This window comes from Elephantulus edwardii, unplaced genomic scaffold (assembly GCF_000299155.1).
Source record: "Elephantulus edwardii isolate Elephantulus edwardi_28Jun2011 unplaced genomic scaffold, EleEdw1.0 scaffold00065, whole genome shotgun sequence".
Classification (NCBI taxonomy): Eukaryota; Metazoa; Chordata; class Mammalia; order Macroscelidea; family Macroscelididae; genus Elephantulus; species Elephantulus edwardii.
This window is the reverse complement of record NW_006399815.1, coordinates 6,879,287-6,898,626: the sequence shown is the minus strand read 5'-3', so window position 1 is coordinate 6,898,626 and position 19,340 is coordinate 6,879,287. Positions and strand designations below refer to the sequence as shown.

Sequence of the window (19,340 nt, the reverse complement as noted above, 5' to 3'; positions counted from 1 at the left end):
CTGGGTACTGGTTGCGTTATTCTTTTGATTGCATCTAAGTGAGCGTGAGAGGTGCTAAGGTCTCATTGAATGTTTATAGAGATTAGTTCTTGGGCATTATGTGGTACAGCATGTTGGGATTCTTTAAAAAGCAATGTGCCTTTCACAGGGAAGGGAGTAATAGTGGACATAGATCAATGGCAATTAATTTTATAGAACACAATATTGGGAATGAAACACAATGTGAATGAAGGAATGTGTGAAACACAATGCATACGGATTTTCTATGCAAAACAATATGAAATACTTTTTAAAAAGAAAAAAACAGTGGTAGCTGATTAAGGAGGACTCCCAACTGAACAAGAATCTTTCATCTTAAGTAATTAAATCTCACCCAACCTAGATCAGTCATTATATGTTACATCTAAATACAAGGTGACTGCTTTAAGGACAGGAAAAAGTAAAATATTTTCTTGGGTTATAGAAGGCATTTTTTTTACAGTATTTAATATCTCCTTGCATTTCAGATTTTAAAATTTTCAGTATGTATAGTTTGAACTTGAGCAATATATATTGAATGGATGGTAATTTTTTTCAGTAAAGAAAGAATGTGTCTGTATATATGTGTGTACAGAGGTACACATTTTCCTTTAATAAAGAAGAAAATGAATTTCTTCTCCAATCAGATTTTTAATAGCTTTCAATAATATGCTGCTTAATTGTGATATTTTTAAAAATGGTTTTATTTTTATATTTGTTGAAATCATTAATTTTTAGATGGATTTTTAAAGCAAACATATATATCCTAATTTATTTTGTTGCGGCCTCACTGAACAAATACTTTATTTTATATAAAAGAGTCCTTAGAAACAAAAGAGAGGTAAAAATAAGCTTTCCCCTCCGAGAGTTTTAAAGCCGAATAGAAAGAAAATGTATATAAGTATCACATAAATGAATCAGGGACTACAGCTAGGGAACATTGAAGACTTAAAAATATGGTGGCATGGCTTTAGCGAGGTTTTCCAAGAGAAGTAGAATTTGGTTCATTAAAACAGAGAGAAACAACATTCTTACAAGAAAACATAAAAGTTTTAACAACACTGTTGTTATTGTGTACCATCAAGTCAAAACTGACCCATTGCTGACCCTCCAGCTGGTTTTCAGAGGCAGTTAATCGTGAGGCGAGGAGATTGCCTAACCTTCTTCCGTGGAGTAGCTGGTCAATTGTAACTGCATGCCTTTGTGATTAAAGTGCAACTTCTTGCCACAAGGCCACCAGAGCTCCCATAATGAAGTTATATTTTTAACCCTGTGTTTAAAATTTAAGATTTGTGAAGTCCTTAATATTTTTGGTGTTTTATTCTCTTAGGTCACTGATATGATGCTTCAGGACAAACCCTATCCTGATTGGGGAAAATCTGCAAGAGCTTTTTGGAAGAAAGGAAATGTTAGGATCATTCTGTTTTGGTAAGACACTATTTATTTATTCATTTATATTTTCCCTCATTCACTAAAGAAGTGGATGCAATTTCCATTTTATATACAAAATTCTCTCTGGTGGGATAACTTTATGCTCCATTACAGTTATTAAAATTATTACCCTAATTATTATATAAATTCAACTGTGGCTGACTCTGAGAAGAATGGGAATCCCAGAACACTTGATTGTGCTAATGAGAAACCTATACTTGGACCAAGAGGCAGTTGTCAGAACAGAGCAAGGGAACACTGCATGGTTCAAAATTGGGAAGGGCGTACGCCAGGGATGTGTCCTATCTCCATACCTTTTCAACCTGTATGCAGAATAGATTATCTGGGAGGCTGGGCTCTATGAGGAGGAATGTGGCGTCAGTATTGGTAGATAGAAGATCTATCAACAGTCTGCATTATGCAGATGACACAACCCTGCTTGCTGAAACCGAGGAAGACCTGAAGCACTTGCTGCAGAGGGTCAAGGACTGCAGCCTTCACTATGGATTGAGGCTCAATGTCAAGAACACAAAAATTCTCACCACTGGGCCAATTGGCAGTATCAGGATTGATGGTGAAGAGATTGAGATTGTATACAGCTTTAGTTTGCTTGGCTAACAGTCAACACTCTTGGCACCAGCAGCCAGGAAATTAAAAGACATATTGCAATGGGAAAGTGTGCTGTTAGGGACCTCTCCAAAGTACTGAAGAGCAATAGTGTCTCTTTGGAGACCAAGGTGCGTCTGATACAGACCATGGTCTTTGCTGTGACTTTTTATGCATCAAAGAGTTGGACAATGACTAGGAAGGACAGACTGAGAACTGAAGAACTGATGCCTTTGAGCTGTAGTGCTGGAGAAGAGTATTGAGAGTACCATGGACTGCTAGGAAAACAAACAGACTCACCCTGAGAGGATTAAACTGGGATGGTCCTTGGAGGTAAGGATTCTGAGGCTTCATCTGACATAGTTTGGACATGTTATAAGGAGATACATGTCCTTGGAGAGGAACATCATGCTTGGTAAGGTGGAGGGACAGCGCAGGAGGGGAATACACTCTATGAGGTGGATTGATTCAGTGACTGGGGTAAATGGAATGGGTCTATCAGATACAGTGAGATTGGCACAGGACAGAGCAGAGTATAGGGCTGTTGTACATAGGGTCGCTGTGAGTCGCAAGCTACTTGACATCACATAACAACAACAACAACATTGTTGTAAAAGAGATAGGTACTTCTAAAACAGTGAAAAGAGCTGTGATGGCATATTGGTAAGGAGCTGTGATGCCAACCCAAAGGCATTATCAACTGCTCCTCAAGATAATCACCTGTTGGGATGTCCATAACTTTTGAAAACCCACTGGAGAGTCAGCTATGAGCTGGTTCTTACTCAAAAATATACAACAACAGTGGTAAGAAGCTGGCCTGCAATCCTGAAGACATGCAGTTCAAATCCACCAGCTATTATGTAGGAGAAGGATAGGCAATCTCCTCTTCTGAAAACCTGCTGGAGGGTCAGTTATGGGCAGGTTCTAACTCAATGGTATACAACAAAAATCCATAGCACAAAAATAGCTTAGAGTAAATATTTTCCCCAAAGAGGTTTGTAGTCTTTCTTATTGTTGTGTACCATCTAATTTTATTTGTTTAAACTTACTTGAATACATATAACAAAGCACAAGCAAAGAGCAAAGTTCCATAATATGTATGTTATTATTGTTATTATTATTGTTGTGTGTGTTTGTGTGTATTTAAATGACAACTACTGGGTTTTAGAGCAATTAGTAGACATCCTTTCTCTTATATAAACCCATAAGGTCAAAATCACAAGTTATTAAATGCAAAAGACAATCAGTATTTATTAAAGACAGATTTTTACATCAAAACTCTCAGTAAAGTAACCTTCCATGCGGTTTTCAGAGGCAGAAAGATTACAGCTTGAACCAGGTGTTGTTGTTAGGTGCCGTCAAGTCAAGTATCACTCATAGTAACCCTATGAACCTAAGGTCTGAATCCTGTTCTATCTAGTGTCATCCTCATACTTTCTGACACACAAGAGCCCGTTGCACCAGTCATCTCATCAATCCACAAGACTAAGGGTCTTTCTCTCCTTCGCTGACCCTCTACACTTCCTAACATCATGTCTGTCTCCAAGGATTAGCCCCTCCTAGCAACATGCTCAAAAATATGTGAGGCAAAACCTCATCATTCTTTCCTCCAAAAAAGCACTCCAGCTGCACCCTCTCCAAGACATATATGTTTTTCTAGCTGTCCATGGGAGGTTCAGTGCTCTTCTCCACCACCATAACTCAAAATTTTCAATATTTCTTCTGTCATCCTTCATTGTCCAGCTTTCAGATGCACAGTAAGTGATTGAAAAAACAATGACCTGAATCAGACACACCTTAGTCCTCAAACTGACATCATTACTCCTCAATAAATTGGAGATGTCCCTAACTGCAGATTTCCCTAGTGCAATACATTGCTTTATTTCCTGACTGCTGGTCCTACGGATGTTAATTGTGGATCCAGGCAAAATAAAGCTGTTGACAGTTTCAATCTTTTCTTCATCTATCTTGATGTTGCCTATTCATCCAGTCGTAAGAATCTTTGATTTTTTTACATTGAGACACAATCCATACTGAAGACTGAATTCCTTGATCTTCTGCAACAAGTGCTTCAAGTCCTACTGACTTTCAGCAAGCAAGGCTGTGTCATTTGCATAAGGCAGGTTATTGATGAGTCTCCCTCCAAACCTGATGCCACATTCCTCTTTATAGAGTCCAGCTTCTCAAATAACTTGCTCAGCATACAGATTAAATAGATATGAAGAGAGAATACAACCCTGATACACTCCCTTCTTAATTTTAAACTGTGCTGTTTCCCCCTGTTTTGTTCACACTACAGCCTCCAGGTATAGGTTCCACATGAGCACAATTTAGTGCATTGGGACTCCCATTCTTCTCAATGTCAGCTATAACTTGTCATGATTCGCACAGTCAAATACCTTTGCAAAGTCAATAAAGCACAAACAGACATTCTTCTGGTATTCTTTGCTTTCAGCCAGGATCCATCTGACATCAGCAGTGATGTCCCTGGTGCCATGACCTCTTCGTAATCTTACTTGAACTTCTGGCAGTTCCTTACCTATGCACTATTACAGCCCTTTTTTAATGACATTCAGTTGTACTTACTTCCATGTGATATTAATGATATTTTTCAGTAATCTCCACTTTCATTTGGATTATCTTTCTTGGGAATGGGAACAAATATGGACTTCTTCCAATCAAGAGTAAGCTGGCTGGTCACTTGGATTTAGTAAAAATCAGTTGTGGGCTGGAAGACACTTGTTTAAATCAGTCAGGACCTGGTAGGCAGGCCTTTGTGTTTAAAAGTAGATTGGGGCAAAGAGTAGTCAGTTCCGCGCCTCATGTGTGAAGCATTTGTATTCTGGAGGGTATGTTGTTTCAATTTAATTGAAAGTTGGGTGTAAATTGGTCATTATTTATTTCCTTAACAAACAAATGTAAGAATATTGGCCATTTGGATTTGATTTAAGATCATATGTACCTTTATTCTTTATCTAATAGCCTTGCTCTTAAGTACTTTGGAAAGGTCCATGACAGCAGAATTTCCCAGTATAAAACATCTTCTGATATACTAGCAGCTTATGCCATGGGTATAGATAGTGGATCAAAGTAAGATGAAGTTGTTGGCAACTTCCTTATTTTCTCTATTATGATATTACCTATTTGTAGTGGTGAGGATTTTTGTCATCCTGATGTTAAGATGTAATTCATATTGATGACTGGGGTCTTGGATCCTGTGCAGCAAGCACCTCAGGTTTCCCTCTCAGCAAGAAAAGTTACATCATCTACATAATACAGGTTGTTAATGAGTCTTCCTCTGATCCTGATGTCACGTTATTCTTTATAAAATTTGGGTTTTCTTATGATTTCTTTTCAGCATACAGATTGAATAGGTATGGCTAAAGGATACAGAAAGTATACCTTTCTTGATTTTAAACCATGCAATATTCCCTTGCTGCTCACAACAGTCTACTGGTCTATGCACAGGCTTCACATGAGCAAAATTAAGGGTTCTTGGATTCCCATTCTTCTTAATGATATCCATATTTGTTGTTATCCATACAGTCAAATTACTTTGGATGGCCAATGAAACACAAATAGACATTCTTCTGTTTTCCGTCAAGTTCTATCAGTTATCCATAATGTTATCCCCAGTGCCATGGCCTCTTCTAAATCATACTTTATTTCTGGTAGTTATCTATCAATGTAATGTTCTAGTCATTTTTGGATAATCTTCAGCAAGATTTTGCTTTCATGTGATATTATAAATTTTGTTCTATAATTTACACATTCTATTGGATCACCATTTTTTGGAATGAGGACAAATATGGATCTCTTCCAGTTAGTTGGCCAGGTAGCTGTTTTCCAGATTTCTTGACACACAGCCTAGTGAATATTCACATCTGTTTGTTGGACTATATTAATTGGTTTTCCAACAATTACTAGGGTCTTACTTTTTTACCAGTGCCTTCAGTGCAGCTTGAACTTCTTCCCTTTATCCACTGGCTCATGGTCCTATGCTACTTCCTAAAATGATTGATTTCTTGTTAGAAATCATTTTAATAGAGTGTATCCTTTCTCTCTTCTTTTGATGCTTCAGGGATAATTTAAGATTTTGCCCATAGCATTCTTGATATTGTAACTCAAGGCTTGATTTTTTTCTTTAGCTAGTCTCCTTCCTAAACAACATGCCTCTGGAAACTCTATGATTGTGGATAAATGTTGATAGTTATAGAAATCTTCAAGTCTTTTGTTCATGGGGTCACTGTGAGTTGTGCTTGACTGGATGGCAGTCAACAACAGCAACACTTTCAGATTAAGAAATGCTCAGTGAGTTCTTCCCTTTTTGTTTTTTGATACTAGTTCTTTGTGTATTTCCTTGTTATAACTATCAGGTAGGGGCTATTATTATCATCAACATAAGTATTTGACTTCAAACCTCTAGTTCAAAATCTTTATAGTTATTCGAAGAGAGAAGAGAATACATAAGTGTGTCAACTTCCAGATTATTATCTTTAATCATTTAAAGATGCTAAATAATAGGTTTCCCAATGTAGTAGGTGAAGGGAGTGGGTAAAGGAAATGGAAAGGGTCCAATGCAGACCTAAAAATACGTGGTAATGCTGGGCATAGTCCAATGGTGATTAGTTTTATAAAACATACTGAATGGGAATGATTGTATGAAACACTGTGAATAAAGAATAGTGTGAAACAAAATATGTATGAGTTTTGTAAGCAGATCAATATAAAATATAAAATTTTTAAAAAGAAATATAAGATTATAAGATTTCAACTCCTACAGAATTTTGTCAGAATCAGATAGCCACCGATGAGTCACAGTTGACTCAGGACTGACCCTTTGTTGGGTTTCTGAGGCTGTAAATTGCATTGGGAGGAGATGTCTTCCTTTCTTCTACAGAGCAGTGGAGAGGTGCCATCTTTGAGTTAGTGCTTCCTGTGGTTTATGCCTGGGGGTTTTAAGAATTTATTTATTTTTTTTTAAATCATGGAATCTAATATAAAAAATACAACAAAATTTTTGTGGCCTCTTTCTTTAAAAAAATAGCTGGTTAGAGTTATTTACTGGAACTTCTACTGCACTATCATTGATGATTGTTCATTACCAAATTCCAAGATTTTATATGTGTGTGTGTGTGTGTGTGTGTGCGCAATACAAAGCCACACACAGTGATATTCAGACTGTTATGAATATTGCCATTGTTGTTTGGTGGTGTTAAGTTAGTTCCAACTCACAGCTACCCTATGGACATTGCAATGGGACACTGCTCAATCCTCCATCATCTTCATAATCCATGCTGTGCTAAAGCCCATTGTTGCAGTCATTGTGTCACTCTGTCTCACTGAAAGTCTTCTTCTCCTTTGGTAAGCTTCTAATTTTCAAAGCATGATTTTTTTTCCAAGGACTAACCCCTTCTGATTATGCCCAGATTATAAGAAGCAAAATCCCTAAAGGAACACACTGGCTTCACTTTTCCCAAGACAGACTTGTTTGTTTTTTTTGACAGTCTATATGGTATATTACAGTCTATGGTATATTGCAAACTTTTTATTAGTACTACAACTCATAGGTATTAGTTTTCCTTTGGTCTTTCTTATTCATTGTCCACCTTTCACATACACATAAAGCAAATGCAGATACCCTGACTTGGGTTAAGCACACATTGACCTTTACAGTGTTATTTATTCTCTTTAGCATTTTAGAGAGATCCTTGACAGCAGATTTCCACAATGCAATCCATTGTTTAATTTCTTTTTTTCCCCCATTGTTTAATTTCTTGACTTTTGCTTACATAGATGTATGTTGATTGTGGATCCAGGTAATAAGAGATCATTACAACTTTAATACTTCATTTATTTATTGTAATGTTGCTTATTGGTCTGGTTGTGAGGAGTTTTGTTTTGTGTTGTTTTCTTTTCTTTATGTTCAAGTGTAATCCATACTGAAGACTATAACGCAGGCTTGAGAGTGGTTGTACATAGAGTTGCCATGAATTGCTGGTTCCTTGACAGCATATAATGATGGTGATTTTAACACAAATTTGCAGCAAGTTTGGGTCTTCAATCATTTGTTGTTGCACATTTTCCTCCCTCCTTTCACTTCTCCCTCCCCAGTACACTTTACAATATGCTGCTTGTTCCAGATTGTTATACATATAATGTCTAATCATATATTCCTCTCAGACAGTTCTTCCCATCATCGGTTCCAATGCAATGTTCATTATCTTTCTACTCTTTTCCTTTTCTCCCGTCAAACCATTCCTTCCATGTCTGTCCTATTTTATAACAACAGTGTTAAGCAGTATTTGTCTTTTTTGTGATTCAGATATTTCACTCAGTATTATATCTCCCAGGCTCACACATTTTGTGTGGTGGCTTATGAGTGGTATTGTATTTGTTTTGATACCATTCGACTTCTCTACATATTTGTTGAGCATACAGATTGGATAAACTCAAACTCATTTTTGGTGTGTGTCAGGCTGTGTCCTTTCTCCATACCTATTCAATCTGTACAGTGATCAAATCATTAAAGAAGATGCACTTCATGAAGATGGGTGTGACATCAGGATTGGAGGAAGACTTAACAACCTGTGTTATACTGATGATACAACTTTGCTTGCTGAAAGTGAGGAGAACTTGAAAGTCTTATTGCAGAGAATCAAAGACTACAACCTTCAATATAGATTGCATCTCAACAACAATAATACAAAACTCCTCACATCTGAGTTGGCAGAAAACACTATGAAAGATAGAAAAAAGAGGGACATTGCCAGTAATTTTTATCTTCTTTGAAAGCATAGTCAACACCCTTGGTGCCAGCAGTGATACAATCAGAAGACATATAGCATTTGGAAAGTCTACTATCATGGATATTTCCAAAGGACTGAAGAACAATGATGTCAGTTTGAAGACTAAAGTGAACCTGATTCTAATCCCAGTCTTTGCAATCACTTGCGAAGCACCTGAGAGCTGGATAAGGTCAAAGATGATAAGAGAGGAATTGATGCATTTGAATTGGGCTGTTGGAGAAGAGTAATGAATATCCATGGATTGCCAAAACAGCCAACATATATGTTTTGGAGAAAATTCAATAAGAGTGCTCCTCACAGGCAAGGATGGAGAAGATTCATCTCACATACTTTGGACATGTTTGTAGAGCTATTCCTTAGAAAAGGGCATCATGCTTGGAAAGTTAAAGGAGAGAAAGACTCTCAAAGAATGGATTGTTATAATATCTGCAGCAATGGACTCAAGTGTTTTGGAGAGAATAACGATGCACAGGACAGGACAGGGTTAGCTCTGTTGTTCACAGGGTTGCCATGCACTGTACACAACTTGGTGGCACTGAACAACAATAATAATAACAATAATAACATGGGTTCTGAGTCAGAGCCAACTCAAAGTTGACTCTGCAGAGGGATTCTGAGGCTGTGAATTGCACAGGAGGGGATTGCCCATCTTTCTCCCACAGAATTTCTGGTGGGTCATCAGCAGCCTTTGGGTAAGCTGTGCCACTCCTGATGTATTATACCACCAGACCTCCCTGCAGCCTGCGTGGATAGGGGATATAACACAAATACACACCTTTCTTGATTTTAAACAAAGCATCATATCCTTATTCTGTTAGAATGATTGCTTCTTGGTCTATGTAGATGTTCCAAATGAGCATATTTAAGAGTTCAAGAAATTCCATTATTCTCAGTATTATCTATCATTTATTATGATCCACATAGTCAAATGCCTCGGCATTGTAATTAGCTACTATAAATCACAATCACTATTTCAGGAAAGATGGTTCATTCAAGATTTATAATCAAGGATCTTAGTTCATTTTTCCTTCAGTTTTATTCCTGGATCTATGTATTATTAATATCTTTTTGTTAATGAGTTTATTTTTGGTGTGATAATGGCAGCCCAATGAGTTATCTGGAGAGAATATTTTCATTGTTTTAATAGTAACAATATTTAATTAGCATGGGCAAATACATTATTTAATGGATGGCAAGTTAAAACTTTGGTTTGCAATCATTCAATTATTTTTAAAAATCTATCAATAACTAAGTAATGTATTTGGAAATAACTAGTTTCATTGTATATTTGAAAAGTAGTATTTTAAATCATGAAGAACATAATATAATTCAAGAAAGTTTACCATGCATCTTTAACATTCCCTCCAGCTTATCCAATTGTTAGAATATACTAACAGTGGTTTGTTATTATTAGGTTCCATCGAGTCGAGCATGATTCATAGCAGTCATGGTTTTTATAAAGGGAAATTGATGCAAGAAGTTAAATATGGATATTATGTAGGAAGTAAAGGATTTTTTTGTTCATACTGTTTACTTAAATATTTAGTGAGTATAAAGGACACTTTTCACTCTTTAGCAGAAGGAAACAAAATCATGACCAGAGTTCTAGGTGAAATATAGTATTTACTTCCTATTTATTACCTGCTCAAAAAAGTGATATATCTTTTTGTTTTGCCCTGACTAAGGAAATAAAAATGAGTATGGAAAGTATATAGAGAAGAAGAAATTTTGCAAAATGTTTAGTATATTGTATTGCAGCAGTTAAAACAATACAATTTTTTTTTGCTAGTAAACGTCTTACTTATTTGTAGCTGCTTTAAAATGCACATGCCTGTTATAAACTACTCTGCAACTGAGTTTTTCATGACTTTTAATGCTAATTATCTGTAAGTTAAGAAGCCTGTTAGCATAAAGCTTAACATATTGGGTTATTGACTTGAAAGGCCCATAGTACCAAGCCACAAGCCACTCCCTGGGAGAGAGATAGGCAATTCTCTCCCATAAATACTTACATTTCACACAAATCATAATTTAAAAATATAGAAAATTATTTACAACTGTAGGAACTTGGCAGAGGGCTGCTTTAAATCAGAATGAACTTTAGAATGTCTGTGATGCCGATGGTTTTGGGTTTTGATCTGCATATTAGTGTGACACAGGTAGTTTGAGACTTGATGCTAACCCGTTGGTTGGTGGTTAACTCATTCAGACATTCCACAGAAGATAAGCCTGACAACTCACTTTCATACAGGTCATACCTGCTGCCTTCAACTTTATTTATACTTATAGTAACTCTGTAGGACAGAGTGTAAATACTTCTCAAGGTTGCTTTCATAGGTTGTACTTTAACAGCAAATCACCAATCTTTACTGAAGCAGACTGTCATAACTTTCTCCCGTGGAGTTACTGGTGGATTTGAACCATCAGCCTGTTGGTTAACAGGCAAGTACTTAAGCACTGTGCCATTAGGGACCTTCTGGGGTATGCAGAGACTTCTAAATAGTAAAGATTATAAACAGGGGAACTCTGTGCAGTAGTTCCATTGAGCAATTTGACTCTAGAAAATATGGAGTCATCATGAGTCAGATTTAACATAAAGGCAAAATGTTTATAGTGTTTGCTTTATTTTTCATCTTTTTATGGTCAAGAAAACAAGATTCTGATCACTGGTCTGATAGGGCACAATCATAATGAATGGAGAAGAGAATGAAACTGCAAACAACTTAGTTAGATCCACAATTTGCACCCTTGGTACCAGCAGTCAGAAAATAAGAAGAAGTATTACACCAGGAAATTCTGTGGTTAGAGACCTCTCCAAATTATTGAGCAGTAATGATGTTAGTTTGAGGACTAAGGTGCATCTGATTCAGGCCATGGTCTTTCCAATCACTTGCAATGCATCTCAACGATAAATAGGGAAGACAAAAGAAGAATTGATGCCTTTGAGCTATGGTCTTGGAGAATAGCACTGAACACCCCATGAACTGCTGAAAGAACAAACAAATATGTCTTGGAGAAGGTGCAGCCAGTATGTTTTTTGGAGGCAAGGATGATGAGGCTTCACCTCACATACTTTGGGCATGTTGCTAGGAGTGGCTATTCCTTGGAGAAGAACATGATGCTTGGAAAGGTAGAGGATTGGCAAAGGAACGGAAGACCCTTAACTGGGTGGGTTGACATGGTGACTGCCACAATGGGCTCTAATGTGTCAGGAAATGTGAAGATGGCACGGGATAAGACAGGGTTCAGATTTGTTGTTCATAGGGTTGCTAGGAATCGTAGATGACTCAACTACACCTGACAACAACAACTATAGTCAAGAAAATAATTCGTTTCTTTGCATAAGTATTAAAAAATTAAGCTGGTATAGCTCTTGAATTTTTGGGAGGTAAAAATTTATTTTATATTGGTTTTTTTACAGAGTTCATATACATTGTGCTTTATGATATCCTTCATTCACATTGTTTTATACAATCATTCCAATTCACTATATTTGGAGACTAAACTGTGTATCCACTTCCTAAACAACATGCCTCTGGAATCTGTGAACTTTGATAAATGTCGATAGTTATAGAAAGTCTTCAAGCCTTTTGTTCATAGGGTTGTGATGAGTCATACTTGGCTCAACAACAATCAACAACAACGACAACAACAAAGGACTGAAAGAAGAATCTGTTAGAAGGTCTCTACCAAAGCACTTTTCTCACTCTTTCAATGATTGAAAAGGCTGGTTTGAATCCTCCTGCTGCTCAGTGGAACAAGATGGGCTGTCTCCTCCCATGTGATTTACAGCCTCCAAAGTCCACTGGAGAGTCAGCTGTTTGTCAGCAATGACTTTGAGTTTTCAGACTAACTAAGAACCTAACTTTTTCCTCTTCTGGAGATGCTGCGTAGAGGAATTCAAAATGACCCAGGGTCTGACATACCGTCATAGATTGTCCTACAGTGCAGCCTCTAACAAAACTAGGCTAATAGAATTGTTTACCTTCATACCAAGAAGGGTGAGAAAGCACCAGAATATGCATGTGGTGTGTGCCCAGCCTGACTAAGAGGGGATCGTATTGTGAGAACCAAAGTTCTCATAAGGTTGTCAAAACCAGAAAAACATAGCAGAGCTTACGCCCATGTGTCCTAAGTGTGTCCCTGACAGGATTGAACGTGCTTTCCTTATTGAGTAGCAGACTATGGTTGTGAAAGTATTGTAGGCACACACACAAAGTCAGAAAATGAAATAAAAAAATATCACTTCCTTAAGTAATAAAATAGTATGATTTGTTCTTTGAGAAAAAAGAACCTACCTCTAAATGAATGTCATATATAATTGTAGTTTTCAGAGTCATTCCACAAAATTAGTTTTATTCACATGAAGTAAAACAAAAAACATATGAAAAACAACTTGTTACTGTTGTTGTTATTGTTGTTGCTAGGTGCCAGTGAGTCTAGTATAACTCATAGTGACTCTGTGAACAACAGATTTGAACCCTGTCCTATCCTGTGGCAGCCTCATCATTTCTGACACAGGGAAGCCCTTTGCTACAGTCACTGGGTCAATCAGTCTGGACCTTGTCATGTCTGGGGGACGCATTTTGCTGTCAGTGGGAAGTGCTACCGAAAGGTCTTCTCTTGGCAACAATTGTGAAAATTTGTGTCTAGCTGGAACCTTGGTCATGCAGTTTGCCAACCTTCCTTAACAGCACACTGGGTCTATAGCATGAGTGAGTATATCCTTTGTAAGTTAAGTCATCGGGTTTTGGAACTGTTTGATTCCATCCTCATTTACATAGAAACGTAATGAAAATGTGATGTGTTGACTGGTTTTCCAAAATTAAAGAAGCTAGAGATTGGCAAGATGGAGGTCCAGGTGATATATAGTATATAAGTACTTGGTGAAATGGATAAACAAAAATTATTCTGCCTGGTTACCTGGAACTACCAGGAAAGGACGGAAAACAAAATGTGAGTGATGTGTTACTGTATCTATGTTTATCTGTGTCCCATTTGATTCTAGGGCATGGTGCTCAGAGTGACATCAGGTTAATTTCAACTCATAACAACTCTAAATACAGGGAGAACTGTCCTTGAGCTAACTCCCTAGGCTATAATCTTTATGGGAGAATATTGCCAGGTCTTTTTTGCCTATGAGCTAGCTACTAGGTTTCAACCAGGGCTTTTTCTATTTGTAGCCAAAGTCTTAATCATGGAGCCTAATTTTAATTTTTTCCACCTTTTCTTTCATTTGTAGTTGAGAAATGCTTTTTATGTTTTAAAAGTACTTTATTTAGTAGTTTGGATAGGCATCTAAACTAAGATTTTTATTCCTGAATTATTATTTATTAGGAAGTGAATGTGCATAATGATACTTTCTTGCTTTTGATACTATAGTTAAGCACCGTCTACATACTTTGAGCATGAGCATGTTGCAGAGAAGGACATTATGCTTGGAAAGATGGAGGAACAGCCCAAGAGAGGAAGATCCTGGATGAGATGGATTGAGTCAGTGACTGGGGTAATGAGGGTACGTGTGTCAGAGACAATAAGGTTGGCACAGGATAGAACAAGTTTCAGAGCTATTGTACACAGGGACACTATGAGTCACAAGTGAATAGATGACACATAACAACAACACAGGTGTAATAAAGGAAACTTTTAAAAATTATTTACCTTTGATTGTTATTGTTGTTAGGTGCCATCAAGTCGAGTACAACTCATAGCAACCCTATGGACAAAGGATCTGAAACTAGTCCTGTCCTGTGCCATCTTCACACTTCCTGACACACAAGAGTCCATTGCAAGCAAGCTCCTTGTCAATCCACCTGCCTGAGGGTCTTCTTCTCTTTAGCTGGCCCTCCACGTTTACAACATCATGTCCCTCTCCATGGGATAGCACCTCCTAGCAATATGTCCAAAGTATGTAAAGCAAAGCCTCATCATTTTTGCCTCCAAAGAGCAATTTAGCTGCACCCTCTCTGAGTTATATCTATTCTTTTTCTTGGCCATCCATGGAATGCTCAGTGCTCTTCTCTGACACCACAACTCAAAGGCATCAATTATTTTTCTGTTATCCTTATTCATTTTCCAGGTCTCAGATGCGTAGCTAGTAATTGGAAGGATCATGGCCTGAATCAGAGCACCTTAGTCCTCAAACTGACATCACTACTTCTCAATAATTTGGAAAGGTCTCTAACTGCAGATTTTCCCAGTGTAATACGTCTTCTTCTTTCCTGACTGCTCATACCAAGTGTGTTAATTGTGGATCCAAGCAAGGTGAAGCTGTTGACAGTTTCAATCTCCTCTCCATTTATCATGACACTGCCTATTGGACCAGTGGTAAGAATCTTTGTATTCATGATATTGAGATGCAATCCATACAGAAGGAACAACTCTGAATTGATTCCAACTCAATGGCAACTGGTAGCATCATGATACAATGAGAAGAGAAGGAGATTGTTAACAATTTCAGCTTACTTGGTTACACAATCAACATCTTGATACCAATAATCAAGAAGTCAGAGGATGAATTCCATTAGGGAAATCTGCTATTTAGGTACTTCTCCAGAGTGCTAAAGAGCAACTATGTCAACCTAAAAACTGAGATGCTCCTGTTCTAGGCTAAGTCTTTGTAAAATACCTGTTTTGCATCAGAGTACTATGGCAGTGACCAAAGAGGACAAAAGAAGAATTGATGTCTTTGAGTTGTATTGTGCTGGAGAAGAGTATTAAACATACCATGGATTGCCAAGGGAACAAACAGGTCTGTCCTGGAGAGGGTGAAGCCTTGCTGTTCTTTGGAGGCAAGGATATTGAGGTTCCATCTCACATATTTTGAACATATTACCAGGAGGGACCAGTCCCTGGAGAAGGACATCATGCTTAGAAGGGTGAAGGGACAATTACAGGAGAGGAAGACCCAGGATGAGATGGATTGGCACAGTAACTGGAGTATTGAGGGTAGGTGTGTCAGAAACAGTGAGATTGGCCCAATATAGAGCAAGGTTCAGAACTATTGTACATAGGGTTGCTATGAGTTGCAGGTGACTCGACAGCACCTAATAACAACAACAATGTCAATGAGAGAGAGGAAAAGAAAAGATTTAAAAAAGAAAGCGGTGTAAGAGAGTGGCATGGTAATAATACAACTGTTTTAAAACAAGAAAATTACCTTAGAATAAGGGGGTATATATGATATTTGTGACTTTTGGCTTCTATTTCCTTTCCTGAGAAAAGGAATGTGTCTCATTATATTGTTTGCTCTCTTTCTGTTCTGTAATGTGATTTTTTTAAGTTTAATGTTAAAAGACTGGAAGGGAGTAATTCTGCTCTACTTTTCTCCAGAGACCAGAATATGAACCAATGAGTATAAGTTATATGGATGTATTCCAGCTTCATGTATTAAAGAATTCTTAATGACATGAGACTCTAAGTGCTAAAGAGCTTCCCTAATGAAGCACTGAATTCTACATCATGAATAGATGCATTAGGAGTATCCTACAAAGTTCTAAATAATAATTTTTCAAGGGTGCTTTAGAAGAATATTCATAGTGAGTGGGAAAAACCTCAAACTTTCAAGTTTTCATAAATCTTAAACATTCCAAGAGTATGAAAAATCATAACAGTTTTTTGTTTTACAATAAGGAACACTAATTATAGGGGAAGAATTAATACTTTTGAATTGTGATTTTGGATAAGAGTATTGACCAAAACAACAAGCAAATCTGCCTTGGAGGCAAGGGTGGATAAACTTCATCTCACCTACTGTGGGCACGTTGTCTGGAGGGATCATTCCTTGGAAAAAGACTTCATGCTGGGAAAGGTGGGAGATCAAAGAAAGAGAGGAAAATATTTAACAAGATGGATTTACACAGTAACTACAACAATGGGCTTGAGAATCTTGGGATTGTGAGCATGAAGGATTGTGAAGGATAGGGCAAGGTTCAGATCGTTGCATTTATAGAGTTGCTAAAAATCATAATCAACTCAATGGTACCTAACCACAACAACCGAATGCTCTGTATTATATCACCACAATAAAAAAAATGTTTACACTGTACCATAAGTAAGCAAAATGTCCAGGGAACAGTATTATATGTAGAGTCTTTACCTCTTAAATAATACATTAGCCCATGCTTTTACTTTTATGAATTTTATCTACTTAAAATCAGCCTTTCTTCCATTCTCAAGATTATCTTTAAAGAGTTACCTTTGTTTGCTTAAAGATGCATCTTTAAGAGGTCTCCTTTGTTTAAAATCTGCCTCTGTCACTGTGAAAAAAAAAGAAAACTCTTTTAGTTCAAATCAGATAACTCTATGTATTAAATCAGTCAACTTAACTCTAAACAAAATATGCTCCAATTTTATCTGGCTGCTTCTAGACATACAAGTCTAAGAATGTGCTTTAGCTTGTTTTTTTTCCCTTGTTGGGAGTGTTTACTATTTCCAGGTAAGTGGAAAGTTAATGTTGCATGAGTGTGGTGACATATGAAAGTGTTTTATATATAAAATTTTATAGACAAATAAAATAGCAAAAAGCTGTGCTTAATCCTGAAGGCACACGTTCAAATCCACCAGCTGCTCTGCAGGAGAAAGATGGGCAGTCTCCTCCCACGTGACTTACTGCCTCTGAAAACCCACAGCAGGGTCAGCGATGAGTTGATTCCGACTCAAACAACTACAACAATATATAAATAACCATCCAATCTTGATTACATAGCAGAACATAGATGGGAGCACAGACTCTCAAGCCAAATTTCTACCTTTAAATCCTGGCTGCATTATTTATGATATTGTATTAATTTTTTAAAAAGGATCTCTGATAGCCTAGTAGGTAAGGAGTTGTAGTGCCATCCTGAAGCTAAGTGGTTTGAATCCACCAATTGCCCATCTCCTCCTGTGTGATATATTTTTGTTGTTGTTATGTGAAGTTGAGGTCACTGCAACTCATAGCAACACTATGCATAATAGCTCTGAAACCTGCTCTATCCTGAACCAGTATCACTGTCTCTGACATACTTAACCCCATTATCCTTGTCACTATGTCAATCTATCTCATCCAGGATATTCCTCCCCTGCATTATCCCTTCACCTTTCTGATCACAGTGACCTTTTTCAAGTGTTGATCCATCCTGGAATCATGCCCAAAGTATGTGAGACTTCAAAATTCTTGCCTCCAAGGAGCAACCTGGTTTCACTCTCTCTAGGATGAACCAGTTTTTTCCCTTGGCAGTCCATGGTATTTTCAATACTCTTCTCCAGCACCACAGCTCAAAGGCATAGATTCTTCTTCTGTCATCCTTAGTTACTATCCAGCTCTCTGATGCATAGCAAAAAATTGCAAAGATCATGATGTTAGATCAGGTACACTTTAGTCCTGACATTGTTGCTCTTTAGCCCTTTGGAGAGGTCTCCGGCATCAGAATTTCCTAATGCAATTCGTCTTTTGATTTGCTGACTGCTAGTGCCAAGAGTGTTGCTTTTGAAACTGAGAAAGATGAAATTGTGAATAATCTCAGTCTCTTCTCCATCTACCATGGCATTGCTAATTGACCCAACTATAAGTAAGTTGTATTAGTTGTTACAAATTTGTTATTTGTCACTGCTGTTTCTTGTCACCAGGCACTGCCATAGGTGCTAAGATATCATTTGGAAGTCCAATAATTTTTAGTCTAATGAGAAATATATTGTTGTAGTTGTTGTTGTTAAGTGCCATTGAGTCGCAGGCGACTCATAGCGATCCTATGAAGGAGAGTCCTCAACGCTTGGGTTTCTTTCATCCTCTCTCCAGGTTCATAGGGTTTCCCAGGCAAGCTATTACAAAAGTGGATGCCACTCCTCCTTCCAAGCTTGTTTTAATTAGGGAGCTCCACCCCACTCTATCCACATTGGGTAACCAGCCATTAACACATTTGACACATCAGTGTCACAGTGTTCATTCAGCCTCACAGCAATGGTGGGGGAGGGGGGGATAAAGATGTGTAGGCTCTATGATATTGGGCCAAGCAAATACCAAGGAGAGAGGTTTTTTTGTGTGTGTGTGTACTGTCAAATCAGATCTGACTGGTACAGGAGATTGTTCCTCCTTTTCCTGGCAGAGCATCTGGTGGATTCGAACCGTGTGCCTGTGGGATTGTAGTTGCAGCTCCTTGCCACTAGGCCACCAGAGCTCCCAGTTTTTTAAAAGACTAAAGTTGAAGTGCCATCTTAGGAAAGCAGAAATCACTCAGCTGGACCAAAACATGATAGTTAACTATGCAGAGTGAGGTAGAGGAAGAGATCAAGGGTAGCATCATATTTTAAGCTTTAGCATTGTAAGGATGGTTTTACTATTCACTGACATAGTATATCAGTTACAGACATTGTAGAGGTCTTAGAGAGAACATAGTTCAAACTTGGACACATTGCATTTAATGAGAGAGAGAGAGAGAGAAAGAAGAAGAAGAAGGAGGAGGAAGAAGAGGAGGAGGAAGAAGAAGAGGAAGAAGA

The 19,340-nt window shown here is 37.6% G+C and overlaps 1 protein-coding gene across 2 annotated transcripts in view; it reads left to right on the top strand.

Moving 5' to 3' along the window:
• TMEM117 (transmembrane protein 117) overlaps positions 1-19,340 on the top strand; it is an 841,252-nt gene that overhangs the window by 510,615 nt on the left and 311,297 nt on the right. For both annotated transcript variants that reach the window (XM_006888182.1, XM_006888183.1), the window contains one exon: positions 1,349-1,446. In XM_006888182.1, the coding sequence (XP_006888244.1) occupies positions 1,349-1,446 (98 nt within the window). The remainder of the gene's footprint in view (positions 1-1,348; positions 1,447-19,340) is intronic.